A 16,892-nucleotide genomic window follows, 5' to 3' on the forward strand; every position below is an offset into this window, starting at 1 on the left:
GCAAATATCTGCTGATATGCAAGTGACCATGTGCGACAAATCAAATTCCAATGACATCACTATTAACAAATCACATTGTTCATGTAAAGTGATATAAAACATTATACACAAAATGCAACAAATTTAAAGATAAACTACCATGTGCGCCCTCTTAGACCATGCAGATAAAGGAATTCTTTTTCAGACAGTATATTGTTGTTTCTCAGCATCCATGATAGTTCGACCCATGCCATGGTTCCTCGCTCAACTCAACCTGGACTTGTGACCTGTTACACTTCAATGGTAAATCTTTCTTAAAGAACCCTAACTTTAAACATTTTCAAGGGAGCGCATTCTCTAGTTATTACCTTCTGAATATCACATTCATACATTTTAGTCAAATATTTTTAAACAATGAATGAACTCAAATGTGCATGAATTTATAACAGAAACATATACACATCTCTGTGAAAACATGTCTTTGACAGTTACACATACAAAACGAGAAAAAAAACTCAACTGAACTCTTGTGGTCTAACAACTACTGCACTCTAAATAATGATAATAGAAAGCAGTCTGACATAAAAATGAATCTCTTTAGGAAAAGGATGAGGAAAGGATGCTTGTACTGAAATGAAACATGACGTACTCCATAACTTTGCCTCTGAGGCAACATTCTGCAAAGTAAACATTTTAATCCGATTAGATGATCCAGAGGGGCCCTGTCCTGTTATTTATAGCTGATTCCATATTCTTTTTAAACCCGCACATCTCATTCTGAAAGACCCGTGATCTATTTTGTGTGGTCTTGCGATTTATGGTTCATACATCACTGAGAGGGGGCAGGGCCAAGCTTTGTGTTTGCCAGTTTATGACTAACACCAATTTGTGAAGAAATACAAAACATGAATATGAATTAGCCGACATTCAAATCAATATCACCCAGACATGACATGTGAAGTAGAAGATCTTACAAACATGCTGTATCTTAATTAATTCAGCACTTAGTTGCCATTCAGTGGTATTAGCATTTAGACTCTTTTTGATGCCTCAGGTTTTATTGATCCCAAAGTGCATGCACATGACAACAGAAAAAAAAAAAGCTTTTCTCCCAGGACATGTTATTTGTCAGGTTTCCAAATCTTTCTTTCCTCCTTCCTGACACGTCACACGGGAATCTTTCACCACCTCCACTCATTTTGTGCCTGTTGGCTTGTGATACTCAGGCATTAATGAAAAGAGACAGGTGATGTCAGTATTCTTCATCCATGAAGACATAATGGCAACAAGGCAAGTTTGGGAGCAAACTCTTAACACTAAATATATCCACCTTATTTTGCAACACGGAAGTAAGCAATTTTCTATGAAGTCCTCCATTGACAGGAAGCAACGTCAGAGCAGCACAGCGGCTAACTAGATTCCTTACCGCTTCCAAATGATTTCAATCGAGTAATATATCCCCATGGTGGGTTAACGACCGATACTTTCTGTATTTATGACATCACCATGTGTGGGTGGAAATTGTTCCATTATCAGGGCCCTAAAAATAAAACACCAGATGGCCCTTATAAAATGATTGGGAGCCTCGGATAGGAGACTCGCGTATGATAACATCAGGACCGTTGTCTGAGATGTCAGTCTGTACAGATTATTAACGTTGCTATGTTGCAGTTGAGCACAAAATTCAAAAAGTGTAGAGAAAAGAAAGTGAACACGAACTGTCATTGTCAAACAAATCACTGCTAATTATTATTTTGTTTTTACTTTCATTTGTTGATTGAAATTGGATTCATGACACAACAGAGGCACCTTGAGGACAGTTTGAGTACTGTGATACACACACACTGACTGAACTCAGTCACTGATTTATATTTGTCAGTCAGTAAGGACACTAGATCGTTCCTTCAGACATAACTGTTTATGAGTTTTATTTGTAAGAGGAAAATATATTTGCACTTTCAGCTGCGGGGTGGAATCTAATTGTAAGTTCCAGAGCGATATGTTGGCGTGGTATGGCAAGCCGTTTTGACTTTTATTAATTCTCAGGATATGAATTCTTCATATCAACAATTCAATTTTTACTAGTTAAAATGTTAATTCTTGATATCAGTAAATGCATTTCAACATGTTACATTTGTTATTTCTGATATCTGAAAATGCATTTCTGATATGAATATAATTTCTGATATGTGAAATTGGAATTTCAACTAGTAAGAAATCAATTCCTGATATCAACAATTAAATTTGAATGGTAGCCTATGGTGACATTTAACTACTGAAAATACAATTACAGATATCAAGAATTATAATTTTTACTAGTTGAATGAATAAAAGTCAATACGGCTTGCCTATTGCTATTCCCTGGACAATATCAAGAATAATATTTTTTACTAGTAGAAATTTAATTGCTGATATCAAGAATTCAATTTCTGCTAGTGATGATGTCATTGTTGATATCAAGAATTAACATTGTTACTAGTGGAAATGTAATTGCTGATATCAAAAATAGCAGTTGTTACTAGTAGAAATCTAATTCCTGATATCAAGAATTAACATTTTAACTAGTAAAAATTGAATTGTTGATATCAAGAATTCATATCCTGAGAATGAATAAAAGTCAGAACGGCTTGCCATAGGCGTGGAGTGATGCAATTTTAGCTGTGAGGAAGGAAAAGACAGATCAAAGTGAATGAGTTAGTGATCAGAGTCAGATGTTTTAAAAGTATGATATACTTTTGCCAGGAAATACTTCCTTTCAAATGCATGTCTGTTTATAAGATCTGGGATGTTTGTGTTGCAATATACACTTGATTTGTGGAAAAACAACGCAATATTTTTGTTTACTTTGGAGTTATCGGAGTTCCACTATGCTGTAAGCATATCTCTAATTCGTACAAATATAGCATCAAAACTCACATAATCAGCTCTTAATCAGGCTCTAACCTCATCCCAAAATCATAGCTAACATGTTGGCTCCAACTATGAGACCCTGAGTGATGACTGGGGTTTTGGTTAGTCCACAACTGAGCACCAACCAGAACTACTACCAAGAAAGCCTAGCTATTCAGCCCTATTTAGTGCCAAAGGTGGTAGTTATGTGCTCCTGTGGGCATTTGAACACATTTAATGCGAGTCATCAACCATTTCAATCTGTTTTTGCAGGTTTGCAATTAAACCTTCTGTATTTTATCACTAAAATTGTTTTTGTAATGACTTAATATGATTAATGATCAAGAAAACATCTTGTAACGGGAGTTACTGTTCATCAACTAATGCTATCAAATAATGTTCTACACTTTATCATGTTCTTTTGCATGTGCACAAATGACCATTGTTCAGTCCAGTTTGTTACTACAGGGCTGTGATTATTTCATAGGATGGTAACATTTGTAGTCAGTTGCTTTTTTTATATACATCACTATTAATTAAAAATTACACTCCTAAATAACAGTGACTAAGTGTATAAACATGATAACATTACAAGGAGAGAAATACTACACCAGATGTTCCATGTAAAAATAAATGATCAAACATTGAGAGTACACTGTCCTCTAATGCCATAAACAGAATGTAGAGAGCTCTTAAAATACATTGGCATAACCCATTGATCCAATACAAAGAAGATTTGATATCTGAAATGCATTTCTTTGACATTTTAATGAGTTAAAGAGTCATCTCCATGCAAAACACTAATCAGGGTCCATCCTTTTGGGACAGACTGCAACAAAAGCATTCTTTGCACAAAATGACACTGTATATCGTCTTCAGAAAATTTTTTCTTGCACACAGTTAAAGGTATAGTTCACCCAAAAATGAAAATTTACTTACCCTCATGTCATTCCAAAACTGTATGACTTTCTTCTGTGGAATATACAAGTTTTTTTTTTTTTGGTCCGTAATTTAATGGTCATCAAAACTGTTTGGTTACCAACATTCTTCAAAATGTCTTCTTTTGTGTTCCTCAGAAGAAAATAAGTCTTACAAGTTTGAGGGTGAGTAAACGATGACAGATTTTCATTTTTGAGCGAACTATCCCTTTAATTATTAGAGAGTGAACAATGCCAATTATTTACAATTCGCAAGTCATATTCTCTCTAATTCATTTAATCATGATTTGAATAAAGTAAAAAAAAAAAGTGTCAAAGCATGACAGTTCCTAATGCCATACTGTCAATATAACACTATGAGAGACAAAGTGATAGCAAACAATTGTGTAAAACAAGCAAAATGGGCAGTAGAATGATGAAAATAATATAAATATATATAGAATGGCAGCAATCATAAAAGACAAAATACATACAAAACGCATGCATTTTTAAATATAAAACCTAACTGAAATTTAGGTCCACATAAAACCAACCGGGGTCAAATAGTCAAAGAATGGGATCTGTATTATTCCAGCTGACCACTGCATTTTGCCATCTGTAAGACATATTTGAAGCATTAATATGACTACATGTCTTTATTGCACAATATCAAAATGACATGTTATAGGAAATATTCTGATAAACGAGAGATACACCTCTAAGCAGTGATGAAATAAGAGACTTACTTGGTCCTGATGCAGAGCTCCAGTGGAGGAATGAGATCACTGTCTGCGTTGTCATTCTGAGCCGCACCAGCAGCACAATGTAGATCTGTTCAGAGACACAAAACACACAAGACCTTTTAATACTGACTTATTATAAACCCTGATTACAAAGCAAGTGTGCAAAGGTTGTGTTTATTACAAATCCTATGTATAATAAAATCAGTGTTTGTTTTGTGTGTGTGTCCAGAAAAGCAATGACCCAAAGGAAAAGACTCACAGACTGTTAATCTAATTGGTTCCTGCTGGTTGGCCAGCCCATCATAATAGTACAAGTCAAACTCTTCCTCTCTGCAGTGATCAGTTGCCAGGTCTTCAGAGGGGCAAAAGAGCACACTGAAATGGCTCTCACTGCACACTACCCAAATTGGAAACTTGGGAGTTTTCAGGTGAGATCCAACCTTTAAAAAGAGAGAAATCGTGATATAAGAAATTTGGATTTAATATCTAAGTATATGTTAGAGTGTTTGAAGCCTCATTACCTTACATATATCATAGTGCTCAAATAAAGACAGCAGCCCAATGTTACAATGTGCTTTAATTCCCTTCAGAAGTGTAAAATTTCCATTTCCGGAATCAAGCTTCATTTCATCATCAAAGACGTTTGAAACTGCCTGTCCACAAAGCAAAAGATTGACCAATTCCTTAAGAAAAATGAAAGGGACAATATAAGACTTAATGACACTGTACACACTGGAGCTGTACAAAAATCAAACAACACTGTGACCAATAAGAGAACAATCAAATATGCTTTCATATGTGTATCAGGATATGGACTGTGAAGTGTTAATATGGCAAACCTGTGTGCAGTAGCCATGAGCTCCAATGAGAGTGGATGTTGGCACATCCATATCACTTTGTATACTAAATCACAAAAAAACGAATCGATTAGCTCTGTGAATATATGAAAGTAAACAGTCTGCACTGAGTTAAAGAGGTGGAAACTCACGTTGCAATAGTTCTGGAAAGAATGGCAGAGACAGTAAGCAGGATACAGCCAAAGGGGCCAGACTCAAACTAAAAGGAAGAAAGAAAACTGCTATTAATTGCCATCATCAATCACATAAAGAGCTATTAAACAGGTGATATATGCCTTAAAATGCTTCAAGACTATCACTGGATGTGCTTGGATACAAATCCTGCATATAACGTATATAACAAAACTTGCTTATAGCAAATTTAAATAATATAAATAATAAATATAAATAACAACAACATTATAAACATCAATACTAATATTATAAATATAAATACATAATTAACAGTATTATACATAATAAATCTTATATATTTCTATACTATTTTTGAAAATATATATTCTACAAGAATAGAAAAAATATCAAGTATACGGGATGTGTCATTTAAGCGCAGACTTACCTGTCTAATATGCTGCTCAAGAACTGAAGTGAGATCATCTAAGGTCTCCATAGTGACGTATGTTATCTATGTGGAATATGAAAAAAATCGATTAACAAAAGAGAAATATGTAGTCATCAAAAGATTAAGAAGCAATTAGAAGGCACTTTAAGGGTCAAAGAATGACCTTACCATTTCTAGAATACCATCTGATTTGTAGCGTCCAATTGGGGTGAACAGACTTCTTCCTGTGTTTCTGTGGGGGCAGGTCTTTTACGGTTGACAAATGAACAAGAGGTTTGTAATATAAGTAATAATTCTAAATGAGTGACACTTACATTGCGACTGTGGCTCTCTTCATATTCCCGGCTCTCCATAGTATGTCAGCCAAAGCCCGAGATAGACATTTTGTCCTTAAAATGTTTGATACCTCCAGTCTCCTGATGACATTAAAAAAAAATAAACAATTTGAGACGTCAATAAAATACAAATGTTACAATTTATAACCTAAAATATTTTCTGGTTTATGTATAAAAAATGCAAATAAATGTGAGATCAATAAGAGCTTTGAAAATTATAATGATATTAAAAAATATCTAATCTTTCAACAGAAAAATTGGCACAAATATGACTGATGCTTCATACTCACTCATCCAATGAGTCATTGCTCGATTCTTCAAACAGAAGCTTCTGTATAGCACAAGCCTGAACTGCTGCAAGAACTCCACAGGGTCCTCCCTGATAAAACAACCCCAGAAGATCTCATGATGCAAAGGTTTACAAACCAAAACTACAGTAAATCCTGAGGTTGTCTGGAGTACTGTACCTTCTTTTGGACAATCCCATACTTCAAACCAGGAGTATCTGAAAAGGTAAAATTCTGCTGTTTCCACTCCTCAGTGAAACAAGCCATAGGAGAACCAAAGATGATCTCCTTAAGAGCCTGAATTAGACATGAGAGCACAGATATCATATCAGACTGGGCTGATATCACAGATTATGGTTCGAGGAAGATAAAATGATAATGTACTTACAGTGGCAGTCATCTGGTCCATGGGAGTCTTGTCCAAACTAAGCATTGGTATGGTTGTTCTAGAAACATCACACAAGCTCTCCTCATTCTCTATGTCATCTGTAAAATTTGAAAAAGGATGGGAGGCATTTCAAAACAATAGAATTTTAAATAACAGATTGTTTTAAAGGGGTCATATGATGCCCATTTTCCACAAGTTGATATGATTCTTTAGGGTCTTAATGAAAAGTCTGTAACATAGTGTGGTTCAAATTTCTCAATGGTAGTGTAAAAACACATTTTTTTACCCTGTCAAAAATAGCTCTTTTCAGATCAAGCCGTTTTTGTAGCATTTCCCTTTAAATGTTAATGAGCTCTCCTGGCCCCGCCCCAAATGTTAATGAGCTCTGCTGTCCCCGCCCCTCTCTTCCAAGCTGCTCTCAGAGAGACTGTTTACTTTAGCCGCATTCATCATGACACTTGCTAATTAGCACATTATTAGGAAAGGCAATTTGCAAAGATTCATTACAAAACATTATACTCACTTCTTCTGTAGATGAGGCTCGATCATGAATGATTCGCGCGAACATAGACGCATTTAGGCAGATAGGGGGAGCATTCCCTTCAGAAACAAACAAAATCCACTGCGAGTTCAGCGGCTCAGATGTCAGGAGTAAATGACGACTGCTATGTTCATTATTACATCCAACAACAGAACACCTCAATCGCTTATAAATATTAAAAATTGACAGATGCACAAATATTGAATGTGGACAAAACAGCACTTCATTTATTTTAAAGCAATACAAAAGCTGCTAGCATATTCTGCAGTTGAACTGACTAGGATACAAAATGTAATCTGTTGAAGATTTTAGGTGCACTACCCAATCTCTCACTCTCAGGGTGAACAGCAAAGCTCTTGTGCGTGATTTCAGAAGGTGTTTGGGAAGGCACAATAACTTGTGACACACTGCTTTCAGATAACCTATGTAAAAGGTGTAATGTTTATTACTGTCAACAGATCTCGAAAGTCTCAAAGAAACGAATCCACTGGATTTTTGTAAATAAATAAATACCTTGGACTGTCACCCAACAGATTTTCCATACAATCTTCCTCTCTCTTAACATTCCCAGTCATGTCCATGGAAGAACTGGATATGGTTTGTTCCAATGGATGTGCTTGATTGTCACCATGTCGGCATCCTTTGGGTTTGCCACCTTCACTCATTCTGTCCTTCACGATTATCTCCAACATTGACTTCAAAGGATGTTCTTCAGCCTAAATACAAATGCATTTTGATGGCCTCTCTACTTTTTCAACATTCTTTATATTTTAAATACAGGTGTTGATCACTTTGATACCTTATTCTTTTTGTAAAGGCCCTCAAGGTGAAGTATTCTGCGTAGATCTGATCTGTTATTAATGCTTGAATTAGTTCGGGGAAGCTCTTCATCCATGCAAGCTATGGTTTTCTTCAGGCCCTGCAAGTACATTTCATCGTCCAACCAGAGCAATTTCTTTTTCATTTTTACATTTACAGAAGAAATCTACCTTTCAAACACACGATATGTATATCCTACTAAGTAAATATATTTAAAGATCACCTAAAATGCTGCTTTGAGTGGTAGTACAGGATAGTTAGCATGCATGGTAACTAGCAAGCCTTCCAAATAGAATATAAACTGAATGAAACTGATCTGTCACCCACCTTTCGACTGAGATATTCCCGTACTAGAGACGCGGAGACTTCCTCCACATCTTTTCCCATCATAGATCACAATAACAGCGGTAACGTTAAATATGGGAACAAGATAGCAAGTTGGCTAGTTCGATGTAAACAGCCCCAAACTTTTCACACACACATCGAATACTGTTTGGTCGGCATAAGTCATATGTTCATCTACACGAAGCTACTGCATGTTCAGCTCGGTATTTAAATGTTTTGTGAATTGACCGGGGGATAAATGAGATAAGGATAGCTGCAGAGGCTTGCTAACTAGCGGTCTAGCTTTTTGCCTTGTTGCTATAGTTACCACCAGACAGTTTTTGATAGCGTGTGCGGTGCGTGGATTAATGACACAGCTACGCCTCCCTGCGGATGCAACATGTATTAACGTTACTGTTACAGTTTGCAAAAAAAAAAAAATAGTTTTGATGCGTTTGTGTTGGCACAAGCGAGTACAAAATACAATTTTGTAGTATTCTGGTTGGAGAGTATTCTGTTTAGGTGGCAGGTATGGAGAGGACTGCTTTTTATATTAATAATTTAGAATAATAAACCATCAAGACGCATCTATCTTAATGTTAAGTGACCTACTTAATCGGAAGATGTTCAGAGTAGCATTCTGAAAAGGAAAGTTGTGTCAGATATGGTAAAATTTATGAAAATACACTGAAAATGTCTAGCAGAAAGGGCTCCAATGAGTAAAGAAGTCTTGTTTGTTCACTTAAAATCAAATATATGTCCATTTGAGCTGCTTGATAAGAGTGGTGTGATAAGAGTGGTCTGTTATGAGAAGGGAAAAATGATTTGCCAAGCACATTTCATAAGCTTTGTCTATTGCAAATGTTCTATTTTTATTTTATGTTTTGTCTAATGTTATGTGATTTGGGGCCTTCAAGCTTTTAAAAGATTTTTGATAATTTTTCTTTTATTATTTTGGGCAAGCTAACATGTCTTAAGAAACATTGCTTTTCTAGTTAAAATTATGTTTTTTGTTCAATTTGAATTCATTTTCTTTATACTTACATTCAAATTCAAATTAGCAATAACTAATAACTAAAAAAAATAGCATATTTACAGACAATCATGCATTTTATTCGATTTGAATCTGTAATCAGATGATTCCATCAGGCCACGTCTGCAACTAATGACTTTATTTAAAATCATATATCATTTATATTATCATTATCATTAAAATCATGTATCATTTATATTATCATATAAATAAAGGTGTTAGTTCATAAAACAGACAACATCATTTCAGTGTCATGAATTTTATTATAATTTTGTACATTACACAAATATTCTGCCTAAAACCTAAAATCACCTCTTGCTAACCTACATACACTGTCCAAACATTTCACTTACTCACTACACTTTAACATAGAAACATCTGGCGTTATGAAAGCTCTATGTGTACATTTTTATTCAAAACTTTAAATACTCCGATCACAATGTGGAAAAACAATCTGAGTCTGAACAGAGGTGCTTATAGGAATTTAACAAAGGAAATGCAACCACAGCCCCTTTACAGATACTGAATCAAACTCTCAAGTAACGTCTCATTCATTCGATTACATGAGCATGAAATCCTTCCTCAGTGACATAGTGGGTATATTTTGAACATGCTCAACTGTATTTAATTAACTGGATTTCTTTTCAGCTACGCTATGTATTTATGCTAGAAGATGGGAATAGTATCTGTGTTTTGGCACAAATTCATCCCAAATATGGATTTATTTTGTTGTTTTGTTAACCGCGAGTGCAGCATCTAATGTAAACAACAGATTGCACTTCATCATTGAGCATATCTTCAGGAGGAATGGCAAAAATAAAAAAACGAGAGAGATAAATATCGCTCCTTCCTCCTCGGTTTTTGGCCCTACCTTCAGAAATGAACTTTTATCAAAAAGAAAATAATAAAAGTCTGGGAAAGTTCCAGAGAAGGAGAGCATCAGTAGTCCTCAGCTGGAAAGAGAAAGACAAGGAGACAGAGAGACACAGATTAACAAGAAGAAGAAGAACCGAGCGGAAGCCGAGTGTGCAGTCCGTTCGAGGTTAGTGACGCCATAAGAAATCTCAGCATGCAGGTGGTTAGTGGAGATGGAGGGCGGCTTACTTTCAATCGTGAGAATGCAGGTGCTGGCGGCAGTTCCTCGGCTGTTGACGGCTTTGCACATGTACTCTCCTTCGTCTTCGGGGAACGTTTCTGGCAAGTACAAGCAGTAGGTCTCGCCTCTCTCAATGTACTGATAATCTTCAGAGTCCGGCAGCAGCTCACCCTCAAACCACCAGGTGACCTCTGGTTTGGGTTCTCCTGTTATCTTCACTGTGAACCGCACAGGCTCTGCGTCGACCACCGACTGGTTCTTCAGGGGCTTTTTAAACCACGGAGCGCCCGACCTGGCATGGTCCTCTTCATCCTCATAGGCGGCGGAGCCGTTAATGATGCTACCCTCTTCCTCCTCCTCTTCTTCCCTTTTCTAACAAGACACATGACAAAGTGTTTCACACTCGGAAAACACAGCAAAACAACAGAAATCACATGCATGCAGCTCTGTCATGCATTAGTGTTGAGATCAGTCCACCATTTAGCTCTTAAACAAAGCAGCCCAGGAGAGGTTTACTTTTTGGAGAGCAGCGTCAATTTCCTGTTGTTCAAATTGCATCCTCTGTAATTTCTGCTCTTCGATCTTCCTCTTCTGCTCATCTTCTCTGGCCTTGGCCATTTGTTCGAATCGCGCACGCATGTCCACTTTCTGTCTGAACGGGACGTCCTCTGCTTTAGCTGGAGTTGTTTTGTCCTCATCTTCATCCTGTGAAAGAAATGAGCAAAATTCCTCATTTCAAAGTTCTTGAGCTGGAATGAAAATATGAGAAATTCCCTCGTTCTTTTACCTCCTGACAGCGCTCTGCCTCTCTCTCCTTGATTTTCTCGTCAATTTCTTTCCTTCTTGCCCGTGCCTCATCGATCTTCTTCTGGATCTCCTCCTCTGTGAGCTGCTTGATCTTCTCAAACTTAGATTTCAGGGTTTTGGCCTGGATGGAGCCGGTTCGCTTCAGCTTTGTTAGTTCCTCGTACTCGGTGCTCACCACCTCAGAGCTTTCATTGATCTCATCCTGAATCAAACCCACAAAACATATGTAAATAATTGAAGCGTATTGAAATTGTAAGTGTAATGATCATTATATTGGCACAGCTGACCTCGCCCATCTCTTGGCGCAACTGCTCAAACTCTTTCTTCTCCATCTCCATTTTTTGACGTTTGGCCTCGTCCTTGCGCTTTCGCTCTGCCTCCTCTTTCATTTTCAGCATCTCTTCAAAGTTGATTTCTAGTTTCCCTAGGTGCATTGCTTCCTGTGACTCTGTCCTCACCAGAGTTTCATCATCATCCTGCACCTGTCACAAGAATGTTAAATATAAGCCCATTAATGGACTTTTTGTTGTTGATTTGTTTTGTTCATATAACATACATTAATGCATGCAAACGGACTGTTCATGTGCAACTACATTATGTTTAATCTCATCCATGGTCCTACCATATTCTTGCGAGCTTCTGCGAAAAGTCTTTTCTCCTCTTCCAGGCGTCGCTTGGCTTCCTCCTCTTTCCTTTTCTGCTCTTCTTCTCGTCTCTGTTTTTCCAAATCCTCAAAGCTGATGGCCAACTTCCCGGGTTTGGCCCCATCTGAGTTTATCATGGCCAGCAGGATGTCATCATCACTATTTACAACCTGCAAATCAATATATTAGGTTTGGGGAAAATTAGTTAGTCAACAGTCAAGAGTTTTATCTGGCTTCCAACTTACATGTCCAACTGTGCCAAGTCAGCAAACCCTTATCACTGTCTGATTTTAGATTGTAGCTGTTATATTTCAAGCCAGACATGTTGTACATGTTTTCTATGACCTTTTGTAATAATAGTGAGCAGTTTGTGTCTATTAAATATTATGTAGGCCTGATCAGAAGGTAACACTGATATATGCTGTCAAAATATCATGGTTACCATAGTACACATAAAACAAAAAAAAATATGATATTACCATGGTGCTGTTTTACAAGCACACAAACTGACCATGCTCTTTCTGGCCTCGGCAAAGGCCTTTCTCTCTTCTTCGATACGTCTTTTCCTTTCTCCTTCCACTCGCTTATGTTCCTCTTCCAGCCTCTGTCTTTCCAGCTCCTCAAAGCTGAGTCGAAGTTTACCAGGTCTGAATTCTTCCTTCTCCTCCATTGCATCCTGAGTATCCTCATCATCCTGGACCTGTGATAAACTGTTTATTATTATTCATATTACACATATACAGTGGCCCCACTGTAAAAACTCTTTGGACACTGAAGTCAGTTTTAAAAATGTCTGAAATTTAATGAATTAGATACAAAATATCAAACCGAGTAGTGTCCGCAAACAAATGTTGCTAGAGTTTTTCTCGAAATGGACTGGAGTTGTGTGGATTACTTATGTATTATTGTGATGTTTTTATCAGCTGTTTGGACTCTCATTCTGACGGCACCCATTCACTGCAGAGGATCCATTGGTGAGCAAGTGATGTAATGCTAAATTTCTCCAAATTTCTTGCGATAAAGAAACAAACTCATTCACAGTACTTTTTTAATGGCCTGAAGGTGAGTAAATCTTTAGCAAATTTTCAGTTTTGGATAAACTTCAAGTGTCTGAATAGTAAAAAAGTGTCCACTCTATATTTTGTATATGTAAACCAATATATCTGCTGGTTGTGGAAAATATACTCACCATGCCCAGCTTGGCCTCTTCAAAAGCTTTTCTTTCCTCCTCCAGTTTGCGTCGGGCCTCCTCCTCTGCCTGTTTTCTCTGCTGCTCCTGTCGCTCCTTCTCCTGTTCTTCAAAGGTCAGACGCAGTTTACCTGGGGTCACCTGCTCCTTCTCCTTGGGAGTAGACTCTGCATCGTCCAGCTTTTTTGAAGATAGAAACTTTTTTAGTCAAAAGTTTATTTTTTTAATTTTGCCAAAGTTAGCAAAACTCTTTCTAGTACAGATGGCATTCATCTTTAAACACAGATTGTTCACCTGTTCAATCATGGAGCGATGCTTGGCCTCTCGGAACGACCGGCGGTTTTCATCGTATCTCTTCTTCTTTTCCTCCTCAGTTCGCGTCTTTAGTTCCTCTTCTCTGCTCTTCTCCAAGTCCTCAAACTTCATCTTGATCTTTCCCGGTTGTTTTTGTGATTTTGCAGGCACCACTCTTACCAGCAGACTGTCATCACCTTCCTGTCATGAAGAAGACGTGAAGAAGAAACCCAAACAGATAAAATAGCAGTTTTATCACTAGAATTACAAAGGTGTGATGAAATGTCTTCCTGTTTTGTTAAAGATTTTTGAAAATCAGAAACAAATGTGAAGTCTAATCTGAAGCAATAACAAATGATTTTTTTCATTTATACTGCTTTGACCTGCAACATTTCTGCAGTCATGGACAAGCATCCAGACAGGTTTCAGATAAGGCCTGACAGCAGGGGACATTCTTCTGGCACAGTTGCCTTCATTTGTGTCATACTAGACAGAGATATGGGATTGCTAATTCAGTCAGAGAGCATGGCCTACAAGTGGTGTGGGAAACAGTTGGCAGTCACATTCTCATTCATTCTGGCTACAGTAAGTGTGGACAGTGGGTCATTTGGTCATCACTGCACACATTTTACATTTCATTTCACAGTTTCTATATTATACACTACCGTTCAAATATTTGGTAAGATTTTTTTTAAATGTTTTTGAAATGTCTCTTCTGCTCACCAAGGCTGCATTTATTTGATCAAAACAGTAAAAAGAGTAATACTGTGAAATATTTTTACAATTTAAAATAGCTGTTTTCTATTTGAGTATATTTAAAAATGTAGTTTATTTCTGCAGTGGCAAAGCTGAAATTTCAGTGGTCATAGACATCTTTTGTAACATTGTATATGTTGTTACTGTCACTTTTGATCAGTTGAATGCGGCCTTGCTGAATAAACTTACTACGATAACACTTTACAGTAAGGTTTCATTTGTTAACATTAGTTAACTACATTAGCTAACATGAGCTAACAATGAACAATACTTCTACAGTATTAATTAATGTTAATCTCAACATTTACTAATACATATTTAAGATCTTTAAATATATTTAACATATTTAAATGTTGTACTGTATCTGTTAACATTAGTTCAATCATGACAACTCTCGGAACATTTTAGCATGGTGATGGAGATGACGCTGCAGCAATCTCAAGTGAATGCTAGCCAGCCATATATATGCAAAGCAGTAAGCTCATTGACTGCATATGCAGCATGAACCAATCAGCTTGTGCCAAGTCGTTTAACTCTCTGAATATCATCGGTTACGTTAACAACCCGTCGCCTGCGCCATCTAGAGTTTCATGACTGAACTATATATTTAATAAACTTTATTAATAAAATAAAAATTAATTAAAATAAATGCTGTTAAAAAGACATTGCTCGTTGTTAGTTCATGTTAGTTAACGCATTAACTAAAGTTTACAAATGAGAACTTATTGTAAAGTTAAAGTATTTTTTTAAAAATCTCACTTGAAAAGAAGTGTTTGTGTGATTTTTAACGGTGGGCCATTTTATGAATACAAATTAATTTTATATTTATATACAGTATTTAAACAATAAAAATAAAAAATAAAGAAATACATAAAATAAAATAAAATTATATAATTATTTAAAAAATATATATTTAATTCAACTCAAACGTTTATGAATCCACTATATTAATGTTTAACTTTTGTTGGTTATGAATCTTACGTTGCCTGTCACTGCAATTTCTATTGTGATGTGACATTGTTCTATACTGTAAATCCATTCCTTGATTTGATTTCACTTCCATATATTGCTAGGTTTTAAAATAGTACTTTACATTGCATCAGAGGATTACCTGAGTGATTACAGATACTTTGGTGGAGATTTTCTAATAGTAGACCTGATAAAGCAGCCGACTGCCAAAGTCACATTAAAAGCATCCTGCTGTAGCCACAGCCTGTTATCATGACACACTGACTCACCTCCTGGGCTTTCTTGGCCAGCTCTTTCTGATCCTTGGCCTTCTCTATGGCCTCCTGTGCAGCGCGCTTCTTTCTCTCCTCTTCTGTTCTTTTCCGCTCCTCCTCCTGCCTTTGTTTCTCCATCTCTGCAAACTTCCCCTTCACACTGCCTGTGAATGGACAGAAAGCCTACAGTTGGCATCTATAAGGGGATTAAAATGCTGTTACAACGATTACGTTGGATCAGTCCTAAAACGAATATTCCATATCCCTCCGTTTTTCTCATTTCACCCTACCTGTAATCTTGGGAACATATGATTTTTCTATCTTCGTCGGCTTCACCTCTTCCTCTTCATCACTAGAGGTGAGGAGTTCTTTTATCTGTGGAGGATCCGACAGTTGTTGTGGGGTTAGCCGTTTTATCCAGGATCAGAAACCATGCTGGTTGTAGCAAGCCAAGCAGACCTTAATCCTTGTAAGACAGGCACGTATGACCTACAGGAGTGGATGCTGATTGGGCCATCAATCGTGACATGGGCAGGGGATCAGTAGAGTGTGCATGCAGCAAGAAGGCATCACAGATACTGGGGTGTTTTACTGATTAAAGGCTTTTTTATAAGAAGGTTTGTGTACATCCTGAAATCAGGTATTGATGCATGCCAAATCTTATGCAAACACTGCAGAACCAGCAAGCAGTATCTTCATTAACCTCAAGTCAAAATCTCCTACTATGCGTTGTTAGTGTCAGAGAGATGAGGCAGGGTAGTCAGTGGATGAAGTGACAAAACAAGATGCTGATGGGCACGTTTCTCTACTGACCATTTGCTTCTTGCGAATATACTCTCTCTCTTTAACGTACTGCTCTCTGCGTTTCTTTTGCTCCTCCTGACTTCTCTTTTGGCTTCTCTCTTCTCTAGCTTTCTGCATGGCCTCAAACTTATTCTTCACATCTTCTTTTCCCAACTTGGGAACATAACTTCTCTGTACAGGCTTAGATGTTTTAAGCAGTTTCTTCAGAAGAAAGAGAATACGAGGTATGAGAGATTGTTAGTAAAATAGAGAAATGGAAAATTTGTTCAATTCTTTGATTGATTGATTATATAAATATTATAAATTACATAAAACATATAGTTGACTACTTTTTCATTGAATAAAAAAAGCATATAATTTATTTAAAATATATATAATTTAAAAGCATTAATAAAAATTTTATAA

General features: G+C 36.8%; 2 protein-coding genes across 5 annotated transcripts in view; both read right to left on the bottom strand.

Annotated features, from left to right (window-relative positions):
* Positions 1–4,254: 4,254 nt before the first annotated feature.
* On the bottom strand, positions 4,255–8,975 carry mindy4 (MINDY lysine 48 deubiquitinase 4). Its single transcript, XM_016566596.1, has 16 exons — positions 8,645–8,975; positions 8,298–8,417; positions 8,012–8,214; positions 7,820–7,920; positions 6,958–7,088; positions 6,750–6,866; positions 6,573–6,661; positions 6,262–6,363; positions 6,116–6,179; positions 5,945–6,010; positions 5,517–5,584; positions 5,368–5,431; positions 5,050–5,211; positions 4,788–4,968; positions 4,532–4,616; positions 4,255–4,401 (listed from the first exon to the last, which is right to left on the bottom strand). Exons 1-16 carry the CDS (start codon positions 8,705–8,707, stop codon positions 4,353–4,355), a joined length of 1,665 nt encoding a protein of 554 aa, XP_016422082.1. The 5' UTR covers positions 8,708–8,975; the 3' UTR covers positions 4,255–4,352.
* Positions 8,976–10,406: 1,431 nt separating this feature from the next.
* LOC107750547 (nexilin-like) overlaps positions 10,407–16,892 on the bottom strand; it is an 8,841-nt gene continuing 2,355 nt past the window's right edge. For 2 of the 4 annotated variants that reach the window (XM_016565996.1, XM_016565985.1), the window contains exons 3-13: positions 16,497–16,688; positions 15,974–16,058; positions 15,699–15,847; positions 13,705–13,905; positions 13,411–13,590; positions 12,733–12,921; positions 12,200–12,391; positions 11,865–12,059; positions 11,558–11,779; positions 11,287–11,475; positions 10,624–11,142 (exon numbers count right to left, since the gene is read on the bottom strand). In XM_016565996.1, coding sequence (XP_016421482.1) covers positions 10,624–11,142; positions 11,287–11,475; positions 11,558–11,779; positions 11,865–12,059; positions 12,200–12,391; positions 12,733–12,921; positions 13,411–13,590; positions 13,705–13,905; positions 15,699–15,847; positions 15,974–16,058; positions 16,497–16,688 — 2,313 coding nt within the window. Of the gene's footprint in view, positions 11,143–11,286; positions 11,476–11,557; positions 11,780–11,864; positions 12,060–12,199; positions 12,392–12,732; positions 12,922–13,410; positions 13,591–13,704; positions 13,906–15,698; positions 15,848–15,973; positions 16,059–16,496; positions 16,689–16,892 lie in introns of all 4 variants that reach the window. The other 2 variants (XM_016566005.1, XM_016566014.1) reach the window with 2 other exon arrangements.

The sequence above is a fragment of the Sinocyclocheilus rhinocerous genome, unplaced genomic scaffold (genome assembly GCF_001515625.1).
Source record: "Sinocyclocheilus rhinocerous isolate Xijiao unplaced genomic scaffold, SAMN03320098_v1.1 scaffold2267, whole genome shotgun sequence".
NCBI lineage: Eukaryota > Metazoa > Chordata > Actinopteri > Cypriniformes > Cyprinidae > Sinocyclocheilus > Sinocyclocheilus rhinocerous.